The 27,285-nt window shown below is 39.4% G+C and overlaps 1 protein-coding gene across 5 annotated transcripts; it reads left to right on the forward strand.

Moving 5' to 3' along the window:
- The first annotated feature begins 3,324 nt into the window (after positions 1–3,324).
- Positions 3,325–27,160, forward strand: LOC119918195 (aryl hydrocarbon receptor nuclear translocator-like protein 2). Of its 5 annotated transcripts, none has more exons than XM_038738796.1 (18): positions 3,325–4,172; positions 11,412–11,526; positions 11,678–11,716; positions 11,799–11,840; positions 12,059–12,216; positions 12,304–12,386; positions 12,520–12,612; positions 15,695–15,812; positions 15,977–16,126; positions 21,875–22,109; positions 22,586–22,692; positions 22,896–23,046; positions 23,300–23,352; positions 23,446–23,557; positions 23,631–23,717; positions 23,828–23,918; positions 24,282–24,378; positions 26,389–27,160. In XM_038738796.1, exons 1-18 carry the CDS (start codon positions 4,130–4,132, stop codon positions 26,535–26,537), a joined length of 1,923 nt encoding a protein of 640 aa, XP_038594724.1. In that variant the 5' UTR covers positions 3,325–4,129; the 3' UTR covers positions 26,538–27,160. The 5 variants fall into 5 exon arrangements, with proteins under 5 accessions (XP_038594724.1, XP_038594725.1, XP_038594726.1 ...); XM_038738797.1 differs by having other exon boundaries at positions 11,415–11,526; XM_038738798.1 differs by lacking the exon at positions 23,631–23,717 and having other exon boundaries at positions 3,594–4,172; positions 23,825–23,918.
- The last annotated feature ends 125 nt before the right edge of the window (positions 27,161–27,285 follow it).

The following is a 27,285-nucleotide window of genomic DNA, read 5'->3' on the forward strand; positions in this document are numbered from 1 at the left end:
TCTTACTTTAAGTCATTGCAAATAATAGGCTACTGTATAAATTGCACTGTTATGGAAATTACCATTGCAGACCCTGAGTTACTGTTTTAAAGAGAGCTTTAATTGATCAAATGAATAAAAACAAGGTACACAGTTTTGAACTTAACACTAACATGAGTGTCATAACTAAACCTACAGCTTGTTGCTGTGGTTCACCGAGGCCACTAGAGGGAGCTCTTGATATACACAAGTGCATTCTCAGCTGATCAGGAGCTTATGAATGGAATCTGGCTTGTAGCTACACAAATGTTGTCATGTGAAAACCTTTTATCTCCAAGGTTGGTCGATCCTATCTAAAATCCAAGATCCAAAATGCTGTTCCTCTAAATTCCTAAAACTCGGGAAATCTTCTTGGACACAGCTTTTAGAGTCATAACAGTCAATATAATTAAATTATACTTTTTTAACTATGGGAGGTGCAAAAATTATGTGTTTCTAGATGTGTTTTTTTCACATATAAGTGATGTGTAATGCAAATGAAACTCCTAAAGGTGCTGGTTGGTCTCATTTGTTGTGTAAATGCTTTTAGAGGCACTGCAGGGACAGTGTGTCCAGGATATTAAAAATGTACGTTTGAGGCAAGTTTAATCTAATCTGCACTAACAAGCTACACTGGAACTGGCGTTTACATGGGCTACAGTTGGTCAATAATCAACCCCACCCCACCTGTAGGCCTATTTACCTGTTTTTAACCAATCTATTTAGGCTACTGAATTATTAATGATATGACGCTACAAATTGCGCTACTGTGTGTGAATGTAGCCTGTGGTTTGATGTCCGGCTGTGGGACTCACCCGCGTGTAAAAATGTTTCCACTCTACGCGCCGCGCTGCCGTCACAGCGACGCTCCCTCCCGGCAGAGGTCGTGCACGTCTTCACGTGTAGCCTACATCACAGGTAGGCTACAAACACAGGTACATGTGTCAATGACCAAGTAATCGAGTTTTTGCCCCCCGCTCAGCAAAAATCTAGTTGGGTTAACCGGGTTTCTTTTAATCATTCGCCTCCGATTAAGGAAACCGGGTTTCTGGTTTACATTAAGAAATCAGGTTACAGAAGAAAGCTGACAACAGCAGCAGAGGTGACAGTGCCATGACATGACCCCATTACACCAAGAGCAGGACAATGCATACTTAACAGATGTGTATTCATTAAGTAGCTACTTGATTTATTTTGTTTTACTGTTCTTTCAGTAGCCTATATTTCCCATTCCATGCGTCATTCTGGACATTTACAGTACAGAGACAGATTTAACCTAAATTAATTTTCTGGAACTTAATATGGATTTTTTTTTTTTAGCTCCACCGTCAGCCTGGGGTAGAATAAACACATGAACTTGCTGTTTTCACTTGAAGATGAAATGAAGCCAAGTTGTTTTGCATCAAGCCTACATATATTTTAACAGGTCTCTAGTGGAGTGAGAGGGTAAGGTTATATCTTTAATTTGCAGTATATGGAACCTAGTAGACCTTTAGAGTCCGTATGTCCGCGTGGTTTACAGGTGGTGTCAAACTGACCTAAATTCTTCTGTTACATTAAATTGTTTTCCTCGGGATGCAGGCTAATCCCCTGTAGGCTACCACAAAGGAACACGTCCTGCAGGGAGCCAGAGTGGCATTCTTCTGTCATGAAATGAGTAACCTTAACCTTTACCCGGAGGAGAGCCGTGGGGCTGAGCACACTGACAGAAAGGTCCCTAACAGGGCGACCAGGCAAGATACAAAGCCACAAATTAGTCGCACATAGAGTATATGGAGCACTGTCCCCTTTTAACCAAACAGACCCGCTGACAACAACAGCAACCTAAAGTGTATATTCATATTGTTTTACAGGCTACTTGAAAATAAAGCTGTGAAGGCAAGAAAGTATCCTACAGAAACTAACGTTACACCATAGTATATTTGTATATACACTCCACAGAAGTATAACACAACAGACATAAAGTGATAGCTATATAAATAGATTTTAATCTAAAATAAAACAAACCTTCTTGTGTGCAGGTCATTCAAAGAACTCAGACCTAGAAAAGGCTAGGGGACAAAATTCTATTGTAGGCAACTTATCTGTAATAGCTTTATGTTTTAATGGTAGTTTTTCAGTCCATATCATATCGTTACTGCTATTATATATATATATATAAATATCTATGATGCTACCCCACTAAAAGTTTATTACAGTGTATGTTTTGTTGTGTTTCCTGTCCACTTACGATGTTTCCGGGTTGGTAAAGTGCACGGGGACACAGTACTTTCGCCGCAGACTTGGCTTGAAATGGGTTACGAGCCAACCGTCGCCACGTGATCGTCGAGTTATATAATATATAGGTCAACACGTTTCTTGCTGGCACGTGCAGTCTTCCCTCTTACGTAAAGTCTCGTGCAAAGGTCTCGAATTACACTATGTAGGTGAGGGCCGAAGATCGTCAGCGTCCGAAGTGATGTATCACTTTGAGTTGTTTTTTTTTTAACTTGGGTAAATGAGGACACCATTAGAACATTTATAAACTATGTACTTTTTATAATGTGATTGTTATGTTTGAGAAATACATGACAATGAAAACCATGAAATTGCCACCAACTATTAAACGTTTTGTCACAGAACCAGGGGCCTTTGTTAAACAGTTTGGAAGTTAAATGTTTGCCCAACATTGTGACTCTGACATTATGTCAAATGTAGCCTATACTATGTCACTAGCCTATGTCTAATGTATATTTATGTGGCCACCCCTGATGCTCCCCATATCAGAGCTGAATATGGTATTTTAGATAACTTGGCATCATTAAGGAAGTCCATGTAGCCCACAGAGACAAACACCTTAAGTGAACTAGAAACAATGTTATGTCTTTGGTTAAGCACAAAACATAGATATACGTCTGCAGGTAAAACTGACCAACTGATTTGGTAGTGCAGGAACTTAAAAGTCCCCCTCCATTATATATCTTTATACCTCTATTTATTGTGGTTTTTATTGTATTTTTATCTATACATATATTTTATTTTTATTGTAGGCATTTGATGTGGACAGCAAATTAAGAATTTGAGTGTACAGGGAAACTTGAACATGTGAGAATAAACACTTTGAATCTTGAATCCAGTTTTAGGCTACTACACTTTCTAATGTAAACCAATCAGTTCAAATAAATGAATGCAGAAAATTACAAAATATGTTTATTCCCATATGATTCTTTGTATGCCTCAGTTTACCCATGAGTGTGATTATGCTGATCATGAAGCAAGAAATAAGAACAGAGTGATGCCTCTTCCTTATCGGCGCTGTTTTGGGGGAGCAGCAAAGTCTGATCGGTGACGCGCGCATGGCACTTTTTCAGGTCACCAAAACTAGCGTAGCACCCGACGAATCAATATCTCGCTGTCCCGTCACGGCTGGGCTGGTGCTGTCTGATGTGAATCTAAAATAATTTATATCAGCGTTGTCATAACATACGTTTCCTACACCGTCCACTTTTAGACAATTAACATCGTGGGCAGCATCATGATTTACAGGCTCTGCGACGGGAAATGCAGATTGGTAGAACATTTTGTCCACTGCAACCAAAATGCGAGACACTCGTGTTTATAGCCCATTTTTTATGAAATCAAATGAAAACGCACAAAACAAAACAAAATAAAATTTTCTTAGTTGATAATTTTTAGCCTACAGCTCCGTAAATGTCATCAAGCATCAAGTTAAATGTTACAGGCGTTTTGGCTTTATTTTCCGATGAAAGGGACGCTGATTCATGAGTGAGACGAGCTGAAATGAATGGGCAGCAGCCGTCCTAGTAAAACGCCGACAAGGAAACAAGGGCATGAATGAACCAAAAGGAGACAAGAGTTTTCCGTGTTTCCTAAAGGACGTGTGTGTTCCGCTCTCACCTATCCCTCACGTTTCTACCCCCCCCAACCCGCCTCCTTTGTAAAAAAAATGCCTACGGGAGGAGGAGGGTGAGGGAAAAAAAGAAGTCAATTATACAACGCCCCAGCTCCGCAGCTCCCTCCTCTCCTTTGCGTTACTACTACAGCTGGTGGCTCCACATGCGCCGCGGCGCTCCGTAGCCTTCACCGGGCACACCGGCTCGAGTCTGTAGGCATGTCGGCCGGTGGCTCTGATGGGACGGCGGACAGGCCAGCAGGTAGGTGCTCAGGGACAGGCTGCTTGTGGACGACAGTAGTTAGCCTACTGTGTTGACAGTGTGGAATTTCGCTCGGTAACGTTACTTTTTATTATCAATGACCGACGAGACCAACACTGTGTTGCTTCTTTCCACCCCTTGGCTGAAAAAAGAAAAGACAAAGCAGAGGTAATACTTCCAGAAAGTACTTCTGAACTTCTTTAGTCCCTTCATGCGACTGATTAGGCTGTAGTTTTACCGTAGGCAGCGAGCCAGGTTGTAAAAAGTACGGTTTACTAGGTTTAATTCTACTTTATGGTGGCATTCAGATGTGACAGTAACAAGCTAACGCTTCCATTTAATGCTTGTGTCAGTAGCGACCAGCCTAACCGAACGGAACAAGCAGCCTTGGCTAATGTAAAGCGTTACTATCTGCAGCACCGGTGACCGGAGCAGCACCCACGTACCTGCCTACTAACCTATTGTACCTAAAATACCGATTGGCAGGCAGTGAACGGAGTCGCCGGTTGAAGCTTGTCCATTCACAATCATCCCGCACTACGTGCTCGTCTCCGGCGGGACGCGCGCGGAGGGGAGCTTTGTTTAGTTTCGGGGAAACCTCGCGGAACCACGTGACTGTGGCCATGGCGACGACGTTTCCCTAACAAAAATATATTTTTATTACGCTAACCCTTAGCCATATTGTTCGTATGACACGGCCTCCACCTTTCCCTAGGCCGCGTATATGTATTTATTCGCCTAACCTTCACCAAACTGCCCTCGGGGAGCTTAGCTTGTCACGTGGTTCCGCGAGGTTTGATCGGGGATTCTTTCTCGTTCCGCTCCTTTCAAAACTGGGTCAGTAGATCAGTAGAGCAGCGCTGCCTTCACTGTGCAGCAGAGGGAGGCAGTCGCTCCCTGCCGCTCCTGAACCACACCGAGAAGCACCACAGTAATGTCAGCTATGGACACCTTCTGGAGCCAGAGCCAGCTCAAAATCAAAATTCGATTAAACTCTAAAGTATCATTTATTTCCACAGTGCCATAAGTGTTTTAAATTTCTATTGCTATTGTTTAATACAACTGAAAATCATTATGAGGTGTTCCTCCATTCCAGGGACACACTAGAAAACCATCTTGAAATATTAAATTAATATTAGCCACTAATAAATTCACCAAATAGCCCATTAAAATATAGCAGGCTAGGCTATAAATGCATGAAGGTCCCCATAAATTCATTATTCCACACAAAAAACATCAAAGGAATAATTTATTTGCTATTTTAATGTAAACTCTCTATGAAGTGTGTTCTATTAATCTGACTAATATGGAACTAAGCTTTACAAGCCTTTAACGTAAAAGTGTGATGAAGTAATTAAAGTGTACAGTATTTCAGTGGGTTAGCAGAAATTATAATGGAAAACAGTAGCTTTTATATAAAAATGTACACATTTGAATTTAAGTAGCCTTTTAGTATCAAAATCCAATTAGGCCATATGTCCCTTAGCATGAAAGTAAAAAAAAAAAATTTCCAGTTCAGAGTGTTAAATTATTGTTGCATAACTGTGTAATATGTCTTATAGCTGGTCTATCTAACCAAAATGCTGTTGGTGGTTTATATGCTATTTTTCTTTTAAAAGAAATAAATACCTACTATGTGCTCTGTGTTATCTTGTTCCAAAAATGCCTGGCTAACTACCTGTATATTTTCCGTTCATACGAGGTGTCACCTCTGTTATTATTGTTCATTGTTCATCATATTATTCCTGTGTACTGTAGAGTAGATGTAGCCCACTGCCCAAAAAAAGTCAGTTAAAATTGCATGCGCTTTATTTGTAACAGTATATGCATTGTGTTTTTTTGTGAAGAGTGGCCGCTCAGTCAGCCAGAATTAACTTAGAACATACTGTACTGTAACCGTAGGATTTCAGGCTTGCCTGCCTTCTCTGCATCCATCCAAAACCACAAGCAGAGACACTGAGCTCTGGTATAAAGATACTATATAAATGGCTCAGGTGGCTCAGATCACACTGTAAAATATCACAGTATACTGAGCTGAAGTGGAAAGACACCTAATTATTTAACTTGATTATATTCTACATGTGACTCAGTTAGGCTAAAAAGGCAACAATGTCCTTCAAAGAACTTTTTCTATATGTAATATTTCTCTGTTCCTGTATAAATAATAAAACAAAAAGACAGCTATAATACTGCTACTTCTAATATGAGTCACTGCTGCTACTACTGTTGATGCTACTACTACACCTACTGGTACTGCTTCCACCATGACTGCAGCTGCATTTACTAACTCATACGGCTTCTGCAGTACTGTAACCTACTGTTTCCCTACCACATCTGCTACTATTCCCAGCACCACTTTCTCAACTCAACATTCATGACCTTACAACATAAATATTTAAGGATCATAACAAAATAAAAACACAAACTGACAAATATTAGGATCTCTAGAACACAAAGTCATTATTTTATCACAGAAAAAAATCACGAGACTACTACAGTACTTCTACTATTACTACAGATAGCAACTAGAATGGGGGGCCAGATGGGGAACAGTTAAAGAAAAGTCTAGACAGAAGTTATGTGATATTGCATTTTGGAAGAGTTACAGATGAAAGTGCAGTGATTACAGAGCAAGCAACTCACTGTTTACATGTATAGGTACACATTAGTGGTCTGAACACACCATGGTCTGAGCTCTAATGGATTAATAAAATTGCAAAGGGTAGCAATCTATGTGCTGTTGATGAATCTGGAAACTGTGGCCTTGAAACAGCCTTTATTGAATACCAACAAAAGGAAGTGCTCTTCCTTGCTTGAGCTGGAAGGTTTTGCAAATAGTTATGTGAATACAGACTATCCATCCTTTGATTGCAGCCGGGCTGGCTGTTTGACTCAGAGGTGATACATGTTAAATTATAATTTGAAAGGATTTGAGGATCAAGTTGATGAGATTTTGAAGTTATAACTGCAGGTCTATATGTTTGTCCTAATTAGTATGTCTGGATACTTGTCCAATCTTAAGTATAATTCTAAAGAATGGCATGCTGTTGTAGAAACCATATACAATCTGTACACTTTTGCTGATCTGGGTGTGGGACACATGGAGGACAGCAGCATTTATAAGCCGCAATGGAACATTTATTTTACTCGCATAGATGTTTTTATTTGAATTAGTTAACATTTAAACATCTGTTTAGTTTAAACTGTGACAGTAGTCATTTTAAATGTGCCAAGGGTAAATTTTACTGACCCAGTGGCAATAAAAGAGGAGCTCAAAATTGAAATGCAATGTGATGAACATACAGTATTTGACAGACTCTTGAGCAGTTTAAAAGTAAGTTCAGTGCAGAGTTATTAAACACATGTTATGCTCAGCGTCTCTCTTGAATGGCAGAATCTAAATTTGTAAAAGCCCCCCCCCCAAAAAAAGTAAAAGCATCCAAATAGTTAGCAATGCTAGCAAACTAGCTGGACACACAACCAGGTTGAATAAAAGAAATATACACCTCACCCGATTCAGATGGCTGTCCTAGTTTGTTCAGATAGATATGTGAAAGCTTCAGATTAGAAGCTGCTACATTTCTACGCTGTTAAACATAGAAAATGACAGGTAGGAAAGTATGATACGCACATTAAAACAAATAAAGACACAGGCCAAAATGCTCCAGGGTATTATGTGAAATGCTTAGGGGTTGTTGCCATGATTAAAGTCATTCACCACAACTCCAGTGTTTTTGAAAACTAGAAATTCTAGCAGTTTGTTTAACTCTAAAACACTGAACAGTAAACACCCTAAAAGAGGCATGTGCATGCATGTATTTAAATCAGCAATAAAACATGTAAACCACTAAAAATCCCAATAAATACTAAATATCCTGTACTAAATATTCTGAAAACGATACGCTGGTATTTGGTTGCAGAATTAAGTAATACAGATGTAACTCTCATACCCTCACAAATATTTAAACGTGTGTCACAGGCTGTTAGAGATAGGCGGATGCTTCACAATTTTCTTTCTTTGCTTTCGACTGTGATGTTTGTTGGGCAGATGTGACTCTGTATGGCATTTGTTGCATGTTATTGCTTTTCGTAGAACTAGTATTTGGCTTTTTTTTATTGCTGAATTAGCTGTATATTGATTTGTGTTGTATTTAATTATGGTATTGGTAAACTGATGTTCTTTTCCTAGTTTATATATATATATATATATATATATATATATATATATATATATATATAATGTTTGTAATTAAAATTAGATTATCTATAATTTACTTTCCCCGACCAAATATAATTTATATAAGTTATTCAAGTGGGATGAAATGTACCATTTTTAAGAAAATGTACAAATGTATAAAGAGAGATGTAGGTCATATTGTGCATGCTCTTAGACTCTTGCTCAAACTGATATTTTTTTTTTTTTGCACATACCGAGTTTGTTACACTCCTGTGCATTTCCACTGTGCGTGGTGGTCTGTGTTTCTGTGTCTCAGTAATTTGGCGTGTCATCTGCTGCCCTGCAGGTTTGGCCTCTCGTCAGCACTCTTGTCACGACCAGAGCATTTGGCTCGAGTGTGACACAGAATGTGACCGTCTTTACGTGCTCTGAGCACCGCACAAAGCAGGCACTGTAGCTTCCTAGATGGCACATTTTAGCCAGTCAGCTGGCAGGGCTCACACAGCTACCTAGGGAAAAAACTTCTTGACTAATAAGGAAACAGGAAAAACTGTGTGACGTTGGAGGCGGCGTGTTGTGCAGCATCAGCTGTGGAGAGCTGTGGTGGGTGGAAGGGAGAGCTTGCAAGCGTTCGCTCCCACATTCCATTTTTGCGTCAGTGATGACCCACTAAACTCCTCTGGAGGGATTAAAAAAAAGGATGTCGATATCATTAAAGTCCACTCCACTGCTGAATGAACTGTAAAAGTTATGCTTATTTGTGAGGTTTGGTACCTGTGGACCTCTCAGATGCACTTCCCACAGATTTATTTTAAGGTGTTTTTTTTTTTTTACATAAAGCATCATTCATGTGTCACTGTGCAAAAGTTGACGATAAACAATAGAATTATATATTTTAAGCTTAAATAATATGGGTTAATTATGAAAACTCTACCATAATTTATTTACTTTTCCTAATTTAGTCCGAAAAGCAGGCGTATATGGGTCAGTCACAGTCAACAGTCACGTTGGAAAATCTTTCTTCACTTTAACAACATTTTCCTCCCCCAAATGGATGTCACAATTTAAAGTATGGGAGTCCTGAGAGGGAAGTAGGTCATTGTTACTGCATTATATAAGCGTTAGGTAAGACGATAGCCCAAACCTCATTTACTCTCACGTGCCTTTTAAACTGACAAACTCCGAGCATAGCTGGAGGTTTGGCGCCATTCAAAGGCAACTGTCAGCCAGTGCACAGAGAATTTGCCCAGAAACCGATAACTAGAGAACAGGACTGAGCCAAGGCATTTTAAGTGTGTGTGTGTGTGTGTGTGTGCGCGCGTGCATGAGAGAGCTGTTTTTCCACAGAACATTCCTGAGTGAGATATTACCCTTTTAAAAATAATTGCCACCCACAACTGTAAACACATTTATGTATCATCCTGATTATTGCTCACAAAAAAGTTGAGATTTATGAGGTCAAAAATTGTTTAAAAAATTGATGGATTATTTTCAGGTTGTAACAAGGCTGTGCTAAAATGACCTTATTTTCATAGGTATGACCTAAAAACTAAACATAAGAATACACAAACACACAACATGGGCTACTTTATGATTATAATACCGATGTAGGCATGTGTCTGCTTTGTAGGACTTTTATGGAATCAAATAAAAGCCATAATAGTTTGTAGTAGGACTATGATCAATGCTACTTTAAAAAAAAATAGAATTGTTAATAGTAAAAACATTTCATATACTGCCTAAATCAAAGAAATAGAAGGCTATAATAATTTTAATCTTATACCAATAGAATACCTAATTGTGAAATTTAACCATGACTGAATACTTTAAATACAATTGAATTTAATACACTGAAATATTTTACTTTGAAAAGCATATATATAAATTAATTAATTTTGTTTGATTTTTCCATCTTTCAAATTTCCAGAAGACCATCTCAAGTTTTGCAGTTTATAAAACATAGTCTAATTTTAAGTTCATTTTATGGGTGGTCACAAATTTAGAACATCCATGTGTCAAATATTCAAAAAACTACATTCATGTTTTCAATTTCAACAGGTCATTTTTGGATAAAGAAATCAGGGTTTTTTAAATCTGAATTAGTGAAATTGAGACATCAAAATTCAAGATTATAAATTAAAACTTCATTAAGGCCACAGAGTATAGTCCACACAAATTTAAACAGATGGTTTTCAAGGTAATACATCTCAATGCTATCAATTGAGTGGTTTTTAATAATATTAATGAATTATTATGACATTCATTTGCTTCCATAGACCTTGGCTTTCTTTATGTTTTAGGCACTCTATGAAACAGTCCTACACAGCTGTTTCTTTTAAATTATTTTTTACTGTTCACAATTTTCTTTCTATTAAATAAAGTAGCATTGAAAATACTTCTGTGATGACTTATAAATATGTATTAATACATAAGTCTAATAGGCTGCAACAATTCTGTGATTACTTATGAATATTAATAAAAATATCAAACAAATTCGGTGGAATAGAACTATATTAAGTTATAAATATTAATGAATATTTCAAACAATCAGTGTGCAACAATTTATTTAATTGTAATAACACATCTATTTTTTCTAGATGCCACAATTGTGCATGCTGGATTAATCAAGAAATGACCACCACTGTGCGTCATTTGCATTGATGAAGATGATAATGAAATGTTTGTCAGTTTTTTCAACACAGGTGCCGGTGTAGTCTTTTTATATTGCCACCAATAAGCCTAATATATCTTACATAGCCTGAAGATGCATTTATTTTATTTCTCACATTAGCATTCTGACTAAAATTGAAGTCATCTGTTTTTCACATTTTCATTTGCACATGTACTTAATAAGAACCAGTCATCAGCTTCATAATGAATTATTGTTATTCTCTGCTCAATATGTGCAACAGACCCAACAAACCATAGCGCCAGAGCAAGACTTATTCATTCATTCTTGGAGATTTATTAATAGAGCACCTGACAAGCCAGCGCCATTTATATTTCTCAAGGTTGATGTATTTATTCTCTGTCTGATCACTGTGATGGTTGTTTTCATGTAGCAGATCCTGCTGCAGAGGAAGAAGGCCCAAGCCACACAGGCTCCTCGCTGCCAGCTGTCGAGCTGCCGAGGAAACGAAAGGGAGATGTGGAGGAGAGGTCAGATACCCATGGACAGTAAGTGCAAGGAGTGCTATGTTTCGTGAAGAAAAACAAACATAGTATCATTTTACACTTTGTTCTCTAGAGTAATATAGTTACTAAACAATACATATATTCTTCTTCTTATTTATTAAATGGCCCACAATATGTCCATTCGATCTTATAGGCAAAGCCTCGACTTCCAAATGGTTGATGACCTCAGCAGGTACCCTTCTTGGCTTTGTTCACACACTGTCTTATTTGAGAGTACTGGTAAAGAATTTGATTTTTGATCCCTGTATTTGCAGATCTGAAGGAGAGGATCAGCAAGTCAAAATGAAATGCTTCAGGTAATTCTATTTTTATATCAAATTTGTGTGCCACCTGTGTCTTGAAAAGCCTATATAAAGGTATTTTAAAACCATATTAAGTGTCAACTGACACTCAAGCCCTTATTGATTAATAATTGAAAAATTGGATCATGAACTCTAGGTTTTCCCTTAAAGATAGAAAGAAGTAGAAAGTTCTGTGGTATTGACTGTTTGACTGATTTCTCACCGGCCTACAGGGAGCCTCACAGCCAGATTGAGAAGCGGCGCAGGGATAAAATGAACAACCTCATTGACGAGCTGTCTGCCATGATCCCTGCCTGTCAGCCTATGGCTCGAAAACTTGACAAACTCACTGTCCTGCGGAAGGCTGTACAACACCTTAAGGCCCTCAAAGGTAACTCTTAACCCGCCTGGTAATTTAAAATGTCAGTAATGTCCATTCTGTTCAATCTAAAAGCTTGTGTCTCCTGTGCGTTTTCAGCTGGGACGGGCAGCGCCTTTACAGACACCACCTACAAGCCTTCCATCCTGCCTCATGATGACCTCAGGAACCTTCTGCTCAGGGTAGGTGCTTGCATTTGACCCCAACTCTATCTGTCTATCTATCTGTCTGTCTGTCTATTAACATGTCTGTCTGTCTGTCTGTCTATCAACATGTCTATCTATCTATTAACATGTCTATCTATCTCTCTACCAGGCTGCAGATGGTTTCCTGTTAATTGTAAGTTGTGACCGGGCGAAAATCCTGTTCATCTCCGAGTCCGTCGCCAAGATCCTTAATTTTAGCCGGGTGTGTTGCACTTTTACATCACAGACTGATTTTGCTGATGTGCTATGAATATTACAGTTTTTTTTTGATCGTTTTGGTACAATTATCGCAAGTATGTGGTAAAATTTCACAACTTTTAGTACAAAACTCCAAACTCATCACACTTGTAACACCGCCAGTCTTTCATTCAAAACTTGCCATTGTGCATTCATTGGGATTGTAAACATCTCTCACCACACAAGCCATTGATTCAAAATCTAAGTTTCTAATGAAAAGTCATGAGAACATATAGTTTAATCACCAAAGACAACATAAGGATATCTTTTCAGTTTAGTAGTTTTAGCTATCAGTGAATCCAATGATAAACAATGCAAGATATATGTTTCAAATCGCCTTAGATGTGCAGAAAATAGTATGCTACAGTATTGTAAAAGACAGATTACACAGCTTTCACATTAATCAATACACTTTCGTTACCCAACATTTACAGAATTTATCATTTACATCATATCTATCCTATTTGTAGGTCATGTCAAGATCAAGTTGTGACATCTTCTACAATCATTTGTCAAATGTATTTTTTTCCGCCAGATATATTATAACATAGGTATACTCAATCAAATCAATGTACAGTATATAAATAAAACAAATTACTGTAAAGCCAGCTTCATCAACAAAAATGTACTTGTGATGGTTCACATCAGCATCAAGCACCATCACCCTCTAAAAAATATATTTCGGTTAGTTCTTTTTACAGCGTAGTTTTAGTAGGTGATGCATCAAATAGTAACAGTAATACAGTATATAGTGCTGTACCTGAACATATTCAGCTCTCCGCTGTTTCACTCGGTTATTGTTTCTCTCAAAAGGCATTAGGTATATTTGTCTTCATAAGGAGGGCTACTGTTGGTATGCTTATGGATGCAACACTGGTAAAGGTGTCAATGTTCTCCTCAATTGGCTTCTATATTTCTGACAGCCGTATATCATTCCGTGCCTTCACCATTTCCACCACAACTCCTGCTGGTCGGACAGCACACGGCCACGGCCACAACTGTGGGGTTTTCTGTCAATTTTTATCATAGAAAGGAATATACAGTCGCTAGATCATACTGTAAGAATACTGTAACATGTTGAATGAATTTGAATTTGAAGATGAATTTACATGCATGGTTCACCACATGATCAACGATGATAGCCTGGACTTCATTAGAAACTACAGTTCTGCCTCCCTCTCTCTGATGACCACCCATTCAACAGGGCCTTTGGCCACCTGTCTGACCTCTATGTTGGGGCTTGTGCCCACCTCTCTGATGGATCCCTTGTCCACCAGCTCTTCCTCTTCCTTACTGTCTATTGTGCTCCATACTGAAAGAAATTGCCAGTGTTTACACACTGCCTTTAAATGGGTGACCAGTTGTGGTTACAAGATGAAGTCAATAATGAGTATTCATGTGTTAGATAAGGGTAAATGTAATTTAGATGTTCATGCAACCACACATTTTATTTAGCTGACAAACCAATTTAAAATATATAGGTTTACCAAACGGTTCAGTGATTAACCATTAAGATCAGTTGGATTAAGTGTTGGTCAAATGTATTTATGCAAATCAGAAGAGAAGCATATCAAGTATTGTGAGCATTGCATTGTGAAAGACAGTTACTTCATATGAAATGTATATCTTTGATGACACTGTGATTAGGTGTGGTGAAAAAGTTACTGTGTAATTTTGTGTGTTGTAGTCAATTGAAAATATAGCCTTTTTGATGATCTGCTTTGTACTAAGAGTTGAGAAATTTTACCAAATACTTGTGGTACCAAAGCAATCAAAAAAAAAACCCTGTAAAAAGCAGAGTTGCACATTGAACTGAAATGTTTCACATTTTTGTCTCTCTTTTGAACGTTATGAAATTAACCAAAAATTTTATAAAGTATGGAGCCATAAAGAGATAAAATAATTAATTTGGTATTTGCACACATTTAATCTATTTTCCCTTGATATATTACATGTTTTTCCTCATCACCTTTCAAATCAAATGTTTCCATTTAAAAGTTTCTTTATTATCACATTATAATTTGTGTGTGTGCATGTAATGTTAATCAGCCATTTAATATGTACTGCTATAGTATCACTGTGTAAACTCTCAACAGAATCATGAAGCATTCCAGCCGGAATGCTAACAATAACAAAATCTTGCTACTACTAATTAAGAATTCACAGACTCTAGCTATCAACTGTATCTTTGTCCTCAAGTCAAAGAGACTCAATGTCTCTTGTTTTCATCAAAGACCACAACAGAAAAATTATAATATGGAAATAATTAAAAGTTTTTTGTAGGTGTGTGATTTAATGTATATTTCCTCAAAATGTGAAACATACTAAACTAAAAACTAAAATGGTTTGGAATCAGTTTTTTCCACATTATTCTTTTGTGGTTGAGCAACTGAATCTTTCCAACTCTTAAAATAAATTGTCACTGGGGACACAGACTATGTGTGGATCTGCAAACTTTTATGAGAAAACAAAAACACGTAAAACATTTTATTGAAGCTCTGATGTAGGCCTGATAATACGCTAAGTAAAACTTAACATTCAAGGTCAAATCTTGTTTTGTAATTTTCTGCAGGGCTAGCAATGTGCGTTTTATTACATTTTTTGAAAGTCAGTTTATGGTGTTTGGCAGCCAGACCGATAACCACACCTGCTCTACATTCTTGACCACATTTTCCAGCTTTGAGACGGACTGTAGGCATTTGAAACGGAGATTAGGAGGGATGCAAGAGAAAAGCTTCCAAAGAAATTTGACTCCATGTCTGCAGGGCAGCATGTGTTATATGGGAACTTACCAGTAAACCCTGACTGATACATGCTGCAGCAATTCTCCTTTTGGTTCTTTTCAAAGATCTCAGGTCTACAGACCAGTTACATTTACTATATGAAGAGCTGAAGAACAGTGAGTTGTCTTGATGTCAAATTAGTTGGAAATGCACAATAGTATGTTTTTGAGTCTTATAGTACAACAAGAACAAAGACAATTAAATAAAACATAGATGGTAAAAACCTGAATAAATGGATGTACTGTATTTAATTTGGGTTCACAGTTGGAGTTGACTGGGCAAAACCTGTTTGATTTCATCCACCCCAAAGACATCAACAAGGTGAAGGAACAGCTGGCATCTACGGAGTTGTACCCTCGCCAGCGCCTCATTGATGCTGCAAGTAAGTCTGTTATTGCCAAGTCAGGTTTGAGAAACAACTGAAATTGACACCGTAACCAAGTGTTGAAGACAACTGATCAACACTGGAGATCGCTGGAAATAAAAACACACAAACCAACAACTGGCTCTATATCATCACCACAAATGCGGTCTTTCTGTGTGCAGCTGGGGCTCAGGTCCAGGCGGACTCCCCCGTCAGGCCCTCCCACTTGTCCACTGGAGCCCGGAGATCCTTCTTCTGCCGGATGAAGCACAGTCGGGTGGCGGGGAAGCACGAGGACAAGCGCTTGCTGCCCAGTACTTCCAAAAAGAAAGGTAAGGTCAGACTGGAGTCCAGGCTCCAACAACTTCTTAGCATCTGCACCCATCCATTCTACGATATCACAGTGTCACCATCATGGGGGAAATGTTGGTTTTTGGTCAACATCCAACTCGGATCAGGCAGAGACACTTACTTCAAGGATTTGACCATTTGTACAAGGTAGATTTATTTGTCATTTTACAACACAGGGTTGTATCACGAGAGTTCCTTTTATGCTACTCAGAAAACAAATATTAAAAGTTATACAGTTTTTGGGTGGATAAATAACATGTTATAGAACACGTTGTTTAACATGGTGGAGTGCTGAGGATGAATTAAGGAGTCTTACAGCCTGGGGGAAAAAGCTGCTTTGAAGTTTGGTGGTACAATAGTGGATACTATCTCTTAACAGGCAGCAGCAGGGTGAACAGGCTGTGGCTGGGGTTGGAATTGTCTTTTAGTATCCTTTGGGCTCTGCGCAGGCACCTCACCTCACTGATATCACCGATGCTCGGTAGTTGGGTACCAATGGTCTTCTGAGCTCTTAGACAGGGGTGTGTGTCTTTTCCAAAAATCAACAATCAGCTCCTTAGTTTTGCTGATGTTGGGCAGTTGGTTGTTCTCTGTACACCAGTCTGCAAGATTGATAATTTCCTCCCGATATGAAGCCTCATCGTTGTTTGAAATCCGCCCAAAGATGGTGATGGTCATCTGCAAACTTCACAACAGTTTTCTCCACGTCGGGGGGATGCAGTCGTGGGTGTACAGTGTGAACAGGAGGGGCTGAGCACACAGCCCTGGTGGGCTTCTGTGTTGAGCACTATAGTGGAAGAAGTTTGACCACCAATCTTAACTGTCTGGGAAATGATTGTGAGGAAGTCCAATATCCACTTGTAGAGGGTTGTATTTAAACCCTAATCATTTCATGGGGGAGATTATGTTTAGTGCTGAGCTGAAATTAACAAAGAGCAATCTGATGTAGGTGTTGTTTTTTTCTCAAGGTGTGTGAGGACTGAGTGGAGGGCAGTGGAGATAACATCCACATCCTGGGGATCAGTTGGTTTTGAAAGCAAACTGGATGTTCTGTGTGTGCCTGAGAACCAGTTTCTTAAAGCACTTCATCAGAATGGTAGTGAGTGCTACTCAGACTAGACACAAACAAACTTTTTAGGCACAGGAATGATAGTAGCTGTCTTGAAACAGGTGGGAACCGCAGGTGGATTCTGACAGTGGCCGGTCCTCTGGAGGTGGATTAGACTCTTTGTTTAGAAGTTCAAAGTGAGCATAAAATGTGTTGCGCTCATTGGCAACATGGCCTCACACATCATGCTCCTGCTTTTGTGTCCTAAGATGTTTTTGATTGCCAGACACATATCTTTGGTGTTGTTGGTGTTAGGATCTCCAGTCTCTGCTGTTGTCTCCGCTTTGCCTCGTTGATGCCACCTTCCCTGCCCTCACCTCTCAATTCATCCAGCCTTTGTGGTTGGGGAATGATTTCATTGTCTTTGTGATTGCCACATCGCCAACCCATTTGCTGATGAGGTTGGAGGACTCCCAACAATCTTATTGAGTCACTTCATTATAAAATATAATTAAGCTTTATTTTAGATAAATATGCACAGATAAACAGACAAAACCGTGACTTCCCTTGCACTGATCTGGCAATGCTACTCCATGCAGTGTCCTATTTTCACGTAAGTGCTTCCAAATGATTCCGTTTGAAATACCAGATGGATGGGATGTGCTTCTGAAGGAGAGTGCCAGAGAAATTAGGCTGAAGGATATTTGTTACCTCTAAGTTTTATCATTCTGTGTTTTTCACAGGCATTTCTATTTCAAAAGAACACAAATCTGCAGTAAAAACAGATTAATTGTATTTTATGTCTGTCTTTCAGATTTATTTGCATTTGCAATCTCATATCGGTTGAATCCTAGATAACTTAACTAACACTACTAAAAAGGCTCTATGCAGTAAACCACACTCATCTGCTACTTTAGGCTGTGTTTTCTAAAATACTTCTGGAGCCAGGTCTGTTATCTTGAAAGCTATACACATAATTTAAATAAACACAGAGAAACACACTGACCCTCTGAAATCTCCAGCCTCTGTGAATCAGAGCTATTTGGACCATTTTATGTCTGTTACCAGCTCTCTTGAGAGCACTTGAGGTGATTCAGCTCAGAGGAACTGCCTGATTGAGTTTTTTTCTTTTATTCAGCATTGTATGTCATATTCAGTCCTGGACGTGCAGGACTCTTCTAAACAGATGAGGAGGAGTTTGTGTGTACAAAAGATGAAGTCAATATTTTAATGTGTTTCTAGGCAATGAGGTCAGTGTTCAGACAGCCAGTGGGAAACAAACAAAGTCAAAAATGAACAAGCTTCTAAAAGAAAATCTGATCTGGCAGAGAGGTGGACTAGGCTGGGTGTGGATGGGTTATGACCCTCCTATCCCCACCCTCCACCTACTGACAAAAGTTAAGGATGATGAAGTTGAGTGCAATAGGTAAGCCTGAACCTTTATTTCTATGGCAAGGTGTTAATTTCTATTAAAAGAAGATAAATTACTTTGTTATCTTGGTCGCTCCTGTTTAAGGTAACAACTAAGTACTGATATTTATTTTCCTTTTCCACTACAGACTGTATTTTGTGTTTCAGATTTTAAACCAAATAAATGAAACATCACACCGATAGTTACTTAAATGTGTTAAAGAAACAAATTGTGATGACACAAACATTGGTACTGTCTGTTGTTAAAAACACACACATTTGTCTTTTCCTGACGTGATTTTGTGGTGGAAAGAACTCGATTGAGCCTTTTTCCCAAATAGCTGCCACAATTTAAAAAACGTAGTCCTGCACAGGAACTAGGTCAGTGTTACAGTATCATATAACCACAAAGTAAAAGATGTTCCAAACCCCACTCACTCTAAACCTAATTGTGGTGACAGAAACAGTGCGGCTCCACTCAGTGGCCAATCACCGCAATTGCACTGCAATATACAGTATTAGGAAGGGAAGAAATTACTTTTAAACTTTTGTCATAATCTTCTCTTTTAGGGACTTTTGCTCTCACACACTATAACAGTTATAGTAAAAGTAACAGTATGGTGTATTGTTGCATGTAAACTATGCTCGCAGATCTATTTTTAGGGGCAAATGCAATGAAATACCTGCTCTGTGTATATGAGCACCATTTTTTTAAAAGAATATAGGAAGCCATATTGTTATGACCTGGCTCAAAAGGCCACAACAAAAGGGAGACACACCATAGTAAAAGTTTAACAAAATGTTTATTAAACCAAAATTAACCAAATTAAGTCTGGTGCCAAAGTAATAGTGAACAAATATGGGGTATGAACATCAGTGGTTTCAGTCAGGTCAGGATGATAGATGCATGGAAAATGTGTGTGAGGGTGTTGTAATGTGCAAGAAATAATAACTATCAACTAAAAGAACATACAGTGAGGAAAATAAGTATTTGAACACCCTGCTATTTTGCAAGTTCTCCCACTTAGAAATCATGGAGGGGTCTGAAATTGTCATCGTAGGTGCATGTCCACTGTGAGAGACATAATCTAAAAAAAAAAAAAAATCCAGAAATCACAATGTATGATTTTTTAACTATTTATTTGTATGATACAGCTGCAAATAAGTATTTGAACACCTGAGAAAATCAATGTTAATATTTGGTACAGTAGCCTTTGTTTGCAATTACAGAGGTCAAACGTTTCCTGTAGTTTTTCACCAGGTTTGCACACACTGCAGGAGGGATTTTGGCCCACTCCTCCACACAGATCTTCTCTAGATCAGTCAGGTTTCTGGGCTGTCGCTGAGAAACACGGAGTTTGAGCTCCCTCCAAAGATTCTCTATTGGGTTTAGGTCTGGAGACTGGCTAGGCCACGCCAGAACCTTGATATGCTTCTTACAGAGCCACTCCTTGGTTATCCTGGCTGTGAGCTTCGGGTCATTGTCATGTTGGAAGACCCGGCCTCGACCCATCTTCAATGCTCTAACTGAGGGAAGGAGGTTGTTCCCCAAAATCTCGCAATACATGGCCCCGGTCATCCTCTCCTTAATACAGTGCAGTCGCCCTGTCCCATGTGCAGGAAAACACCCCCAAAGCATGATGCTACCACCCCCATGCTTCACAGTAGGGATGCTGTTCTTGGGATGGTACTCATCATTCTTCTTCCTCCAAACACGGTTAGTGGAATTATGACCAAAAAGTTTTATTTTGGTCTCATCTAACCACATGACTTTCTCCCATGACTCCTCTGGATCATCCAAATGGTCTTTGGCAAACTGAAGACAGGCCTTGACATGTGCTGGTTTAAGCAGGGGAACCTTCTGTGCCATGCGTGATTTCAAACCATGACGTCTTAGTGTATTACCAACAGTAACCTTGGAAACGGTGGTCCCAGCTCTTTTCAGGTCATTGACCAGCTCCTCCCGTGTAGTCCTGGGCTGATTTCTCACCTTTCTTAGGATCATTGAGACCCCACAAGGTGAGATCTTGCATGGAGCCCCAGTCCGAGGGAGATTGACAGTCATGTTTAGCTTCTTCCATTTTTAATGATTGCTCCAACAGTGGACCTTTTTTCACCAAGCTGCTTGGCAATTTCCCCGTAGCCCTTTCCAGCCTTGTGGAGGTGTACAATTTTGTCTCTAGTGTCTTTGGACAGCTCTTTGGTCTTGGCCATGTTAGTAGTTGGATTCTTACTGATTGTATGGGGTGGACAGGTGACTTTATGCAGCTAACGACCTCAAACAGGTGCATCTAATTTAGGATAATAAATGGAGTGGAGGTGGACATTTTGAAGGCAGACTAACAGGTCTTTGAGAGTCAGAATTCTAGCTGATAGACAGGTGTTCAAATACTTATTTGCAGCTGTATCATACAAATAAATAGTTAAAAAAATCATACATTGTGATTTCTGGATTTTTTTTTAGATTATGTCTCTCACAGTGGACATGCACCTACGATGACAATTTCAGACCCCTCCATGATTTCTAAGTGGGAGAACTTGCAAAATAGCAGGGTGTTCAAATACTTATTTTCCTCACTGTATCCAAAAACCAAGGCAAAGGTGGAACCTGTGGAGTGAAACAGATGATGGCAAGTTAGCAGAGAGGTCCACCCGTCCTCAGCCCAGCAGCGACCTCTCCCTAAGAATGAGAATAAAATGTTAAATACTCTACAGGGCAATTAGCCCAGGTGCCCAGAGTTACTGCAATCAGCTCTTCCTCTACAAGGGGGGGGAGGCCAGACCCACTTATGAGGGCATCAGGGCATCACAATATACACCAAAGTAGAGAGACCATCTCTCAATGAGGGAGGAGGGCTGCGACACCACTTATCCCCGACCTGCAATTCTGTCCTTTCATTCTTTCCCAGGAGTTTGATCAAACAATCACATGTTTTTCACATCATGTGATGTCGAACAGTGTCTTCATTATACATCAGTTGATCATAAACGCATGTATAGAAAGAACTTCGAAATCATGTTAGTGTGCCCTTTTGTTATACCGTAGGCAGCAAAATCTGAAACTTTACAGGCAATAATCAAAGCTTTTCAAGTAAAATTTTATTTACAAATTCTAAAAACTGCTTGTGCCCTGCAATGGACTGGCGACCGGTCCAGGGTATACCTTGCCACTTGCCTTATGCCAGCTGGGAATGGCTCCAGCCCCATGCACGGATAAGCAGGTATAGTAGACTACTGACTGACTAAAAACTATTTGTTTTTGTGCCCACAGACACTTACAGATACTGTACCCTCCACTGCACCGGACACATGCGGGCTTGGCCGAGCAGCCAGGTGGACGCAGAAGGTGACGCTGAGAAGGAAACCTCAAACCTGACCTGCCTGGTAATGGTGTGCCGCCTCCTCCCTCACGCGTCGCACCAGCCTTCCAAAGACATCAATGTCAAGCCCACTGAGTTTGTCACCCGCTGTGCCATCGATGGCAAGTTCACTTTTGTAGACCACCGGTGAGATTCCTGATTTTAACTACATCCATCTGCACAAGTTACCATTTATCTTCCTCTTGTCATGGATTAGTTCTGAACACACGGCTACACTGAGAAAGAAGTGGCAGAGGTGCGTTGTGGTCAGGAGGCCTTTGAGCCTACAGCACAAGTTCTGTAACTTCAACTATCAGTGGAGATAATCCTTTCTTTCTTTGCCGTTGTTTCTCAGAAGGAGCTATGCCTCTTGATGACATCACATGAAAATCTCTTCTCATTTTTTTGGGAAGTAATTTCATACCAACAAGTAAATTGATTCATTTAATCAAATTCCCATATGAGTGACTGCTGACTGTTACACCTGGAGAGGCTAATTTAAACAGTAATCACTTTCATTCCATTTTCGCTTAACACTGTTTTTTAACCTGCACAATCCTGGGAGACAGCGAAAGAGAAAACCAGAATAACTATACTCCCACTTTATCCCCTCTTTCTCCCAGAGCCACGACAGTTACCGGTTATTTGCCGCAGGAAATTCTCGGCACATCGTGTTATGAGTACTTCCACCAGGACGACCTGCCGCACCTCGCAGAGAAACACAGGCAAGGTGATGAGATTACTGCACCGAAGCACAAGATGCCCGTGTTTAAAAATTGCAGCAACTATGCTTAGAAAATGTTTTGTTGTTTAGAAATGAAAGGCAGCCCCTCACATGTATTTTGAAAGTAGTGGCCAGAGGGCTTGTAGCAACATTTTTGAGTAATTTTCTTCTGTCCTCTATGATGACACTTGTGCCCAATCTCTTGGCAGCTCTTCGAAGCAAAGAAAAGATTGAGACGCCTTGCTACAAGTTCAAAACAAAATATGGCTCCTATGTTTCACTCCAAAGTCAATGGTTTGGTTTCACAAATCCTTGGACCAAAGAAGTTGAGTTTATCGTGTCTTTAAACAGAGTTATCTCGTAAGTATGGATTCATTTATGAAGTGTTACCTGTATCTCAACGACTCCGATACCATGACATTACACTCGTCTATTTAGGTTTTTTTTTTTTTACACGTTTTACAGCTGCCAAAACAATACAATCCTCATACAACCTACTTCATACAGATTGTCCAAAACCTTTGTTTTTGCCTTTCATACTCATTGTGCTTCTGACCAAAAGACTTGGATTGTGCGTGAATATGGCAGCATAAATACTCCTTTTCACCAACAGGGGGCCTGGTCACACAAAAGATGAGGATGCAGGCGGGTCAAAAGCACTTAAGGGTATAATATACACTCTGTATTCATACAGTATATGCACTGATCTCATGTGTGCAATTGTTGTTAATTTAAAGGTTGACTTTTCTTCTTCCACAGAACACACAAAGCAGCTACCCATAATTCCCGGCCTTTCCAGTGGTGTTGGCACAATGATATACGCAGGCAGTATAGGGACCCAAATCGCAAATGAGCTCATCGACTCCTACAGGTGAATTATGTGTATATGTACAAAATGGTTAAACTAAATACAAATAGCTGTATTTCTTCACTATTTGTATTAGATGGAGAAATGTGGAGAAATGGGTTAAACGTTTAATGCATTGGCATGCAGGGATAGGGTACATCAAACAGGAATATGATATAATAAGGTATACATTCTATGTATATAAACATTTATAATAAGCCTGGAAGAATATTTATAATAAATTTGTCAAAAATCATTTTATCTCCTGCTGTGTTCCAACCTGTTTTTCAGCAGAATGAACTCCTCTCCATCAAGCGGAGCTTCCAGTCCGTTTGGCCCTGCCCAGGAGAAATGTCCGCTTGTTTCCCCACAAACCAGCAGGAGTGTGAGTGACCTCTTCATCAGTACAGCACATTTACATGGAGGCAAATTACATAAATTTGTTTGCATTCATGAAGTCAAGGCATAATCAGTGTGCGTGGCGACTGCTTGTTGAGCTTCTGATCAAGGTATAAAATAACTGAGTACAAACATTTTTACTTTTTACATCTAATTGAATTATATTTTAGAATTCTGCCTCACTACACTTCAGAGGCACGTTTGGTGTTCTTTTCTTGTTTTACTGTCAATTTTAGTGGCATAAGGAGGTTTAATTCACATTTTCTCGACTTTAATTACCCATTTCAGTGGAGAAAGATGACACATGAGGCCCTTTGCAGTGTTTTAACGTTAACAGGACTTGTTCCAGGAATCCAGCAGAGAGGAGGCAGCAGGCAGTTCATCACAGTCCCAATCTGACTCAGCGACAGCAGCAGGGGCAAGCAGTGCAACCTCTGAAAGTACAGGTACTTTGGCCAGGACAATCATAAATCCAATGCAAGGTATTAACAGTTTTTACCTACATCACTCCAAACAAAGAAATTGGCTGCAACGGTCTCACAAAGCCGTCATATTGGCAAAAAACTCCAGCAGTCTTCATATTGTTGACAAACCCACGATTTTAAAGGGGCAATCATCTGGGGCCTCATTTATAAATGTCATGTTGGCACAAAAAAGACATATGCCCCTTTCTAAGCAAACTTTAGGATTTATAAGAAACAAAGTTGACGGGAGAATGTGTGGTTCTCCATGGAAACTTTGACCCATGTGTACATGCATAAACTGGAGAAATGAGAAACTGCAACTTAAACGACAGAAATGAAACTCGAAGTGGTTTGAAATTGGTACCTTTGTTTAAAATAAATCAAAATATTACCTTTAATGTATTAAATTACGATGAGTTAATTTGCAAGACAGATGGAACCAAATAAAAGCCATTCTAAAAATGAATTAACTAACACCTGTTTGATACTCACTGGAGTGCAAAAACACGATTTAGAATAATGAGTACAAACGGAGATATATTTTATCAGAAATCGTTTAAACTGATGCCATTTTTGATGCCTCAATGGAGCAACTACGAGTGCGTAGTTTTCATATGTTATCGCATTCGTTGCTCTATCTACAGCCATTTGAGTCAAACGTTGTGCAACACTGTCTGGATGGGATACACTATTTATTAAGTAGATCTTTCAGTGTACAGCTTATGTCACATAAAAGAAGTCTTCTTTTAATTCTGTGGCAACCTTATTAATTGAGTTGATGGCCACTTTGTGTGTGGAGACTTCATCAACACGGCTGCTGAAGGGTTGACATGTAGGAGGTGCAGTGCAGCACCACAGACCCTGATGGAACACGCAGGCACTAAAAACAGTAAAAAATGTCTCATTTGTTTGTGTAAATAAAAGTGTTAACACAACTTGAATGGATTTTGTTAACTCTTAAACTAGGGACTACAAATGATGTGCCTGGGTCATCCGGTGCATCTTGAATATCTGTGTCCACATCCACTCATCAAGGGGTCGAGTTCCGGTGTCCCCTTTCCTTTGGGGCACAAACACTCTCTCTCTAAGACTATGTACCTTTTAGCTTCTACTTTTATGTCGGACCACTTGTTTTTTAATTTTGCAGAGGGTCAGACCTTCAGAGGCCCCATCCACACTACTCCGTTTTTGTTTAAAAGCTGAGTTTTAAAACAAATACGATCTCCGTCCACGGCAGCGTTTTAGCTGCATATCAGAGTTGATCTCCATCTACATTAAACTCTCTCCATTGAAACTCCACTGAAAACGCACGTGGCCGTTCACGCACACTGGGCATGTGCGTACCAGTGTAAACATGAAGCAGATGGTCTCTCTCTTCTGTAGTTACAGAAGATTTGGCGAAATTCAATATTTTTCAACTACTTTCTGCTGTCGATGACGGTACTGTAAGTTTGGTGACAAAAACAATATCAACCTATACAACAAGCTTGTTTGTAATGGCAGCCGGCTAATGTATAATTTAGCATTCAGTGGAATCCTCCTGTACTTTCTTCAAACCTTGCTAATGGAAAATTGCGGAGAAAGTTATATTTGCCCAGTAGGACTTAGACATTCCTCTTTATGTGTGGCGTTCTTGCAGATAGGATTTTATTTCCCAATTAGCAAAATTTTTCACAGAAGTTACGTTACTATTACCTTCTCATCTTCAGTGAAAACAACTTAAATTTACCATGAAAGTAAAGCCGCTTTTCTAATTGTGTGGCAGAAAATTGCACTTGAACCATATTCTCAGAAACCTGGGCTCCCCAGACATGAGTTATGCAGGTGGACCTTTTTTGTAGCAACTGAAGAAGAAGTAAACAAGTTAGTATGAGGGGAAAATGATCTTAAACAATTAATCACCACATAGTAGAGGGCACAACATCAGAGTTTTTAAAAAAGTGTCCTTAAATTCTTGTTATCTGTTGTCTTTTTTTTTTTTCTTTTTCTCAGGTGAGCCATCTCAGCTGGACTTGGACATGCCAGGCTTGAGCAGCTTCAGCAACGATGAGGCAGCCATGGCGGTCATCATGAGCTTGCTGGAGACGGATGTAAACATGGGTCAATCGGGGGACTTTGAGGACTTACACTGGCCTTTCTAGAGGGCGCACAGACTTTCAGCCCCTCTCACAATATGCCATTTTTTTTTGACATTTGCCGAGAACTTGGGAGTTCAGTTGTTCATTTTGTGACCGACTGATCTGGCTTTGCACAATTGAACCCACTGGACTTTTACCAAAGGCCGCAACATGTCGTACTCGAGGAAGTCTAACAAGTAGAAGTTAATAGGAATACAAATGACTATGTTTACCTTGTTGGTTCCCCCCGGCTCTCGCATGAATGAAAGTGAGATTCAAGTGTCTCTGGAATCTGTGGTAAATCAGGGTCTTCCTCAGTGACACTACAGCATCCACAGAGAGGCTAAAACCCAGACTTTCCACAGCGGAACGATCAATCTACTTTCTCTGCTTACGGCCAATAAGTATCGAAGGTCTGGTGGAGAACCAGACTCCTGCCATGTGCAGAGCTGCTGTTTTTCATAACATGGTCTGATTGTTCCAGTTTTTATTCTGAACTCTTTTAAATATCCCATTGTAAGTCATGTTTAAAAATACTCTGAGTTCTATATATAAGTAAGTACTGAAGAAGGCTAAAAGATGCCCTTCTCCCCTTCATTAAGAATTACAGACTCATTGAGTATGCAGATATAAAAAATGCCTCAAATCATGTTTTTATGTCGAGACAGTATTTGGAAAGCATGTTGGATTTTGCACCTGCAACCATCATGTAGACGATTTACTGAACTGGCCAAACTCTCATACATTTTGACTGGCGCAGATTTATCATGAT

This window comes from Micropterus salmoides, unplaced genomic scaffold, assembly GCF_014851395.1.
Source record: "Micropterus salmoides isolate LMB-PRFRI ecotype aquatic unplaced genomic scaffold, ASM1485139v1 Ms_hic_scaffold_23, whole genome shotgun sequence".
Lineage (NCBI taxonomy): Eukaryota > Metazoa > Chordata > Actinopteri > Centrarchiformes > Centrarchidae > Micropterus > Micropterus salmoides.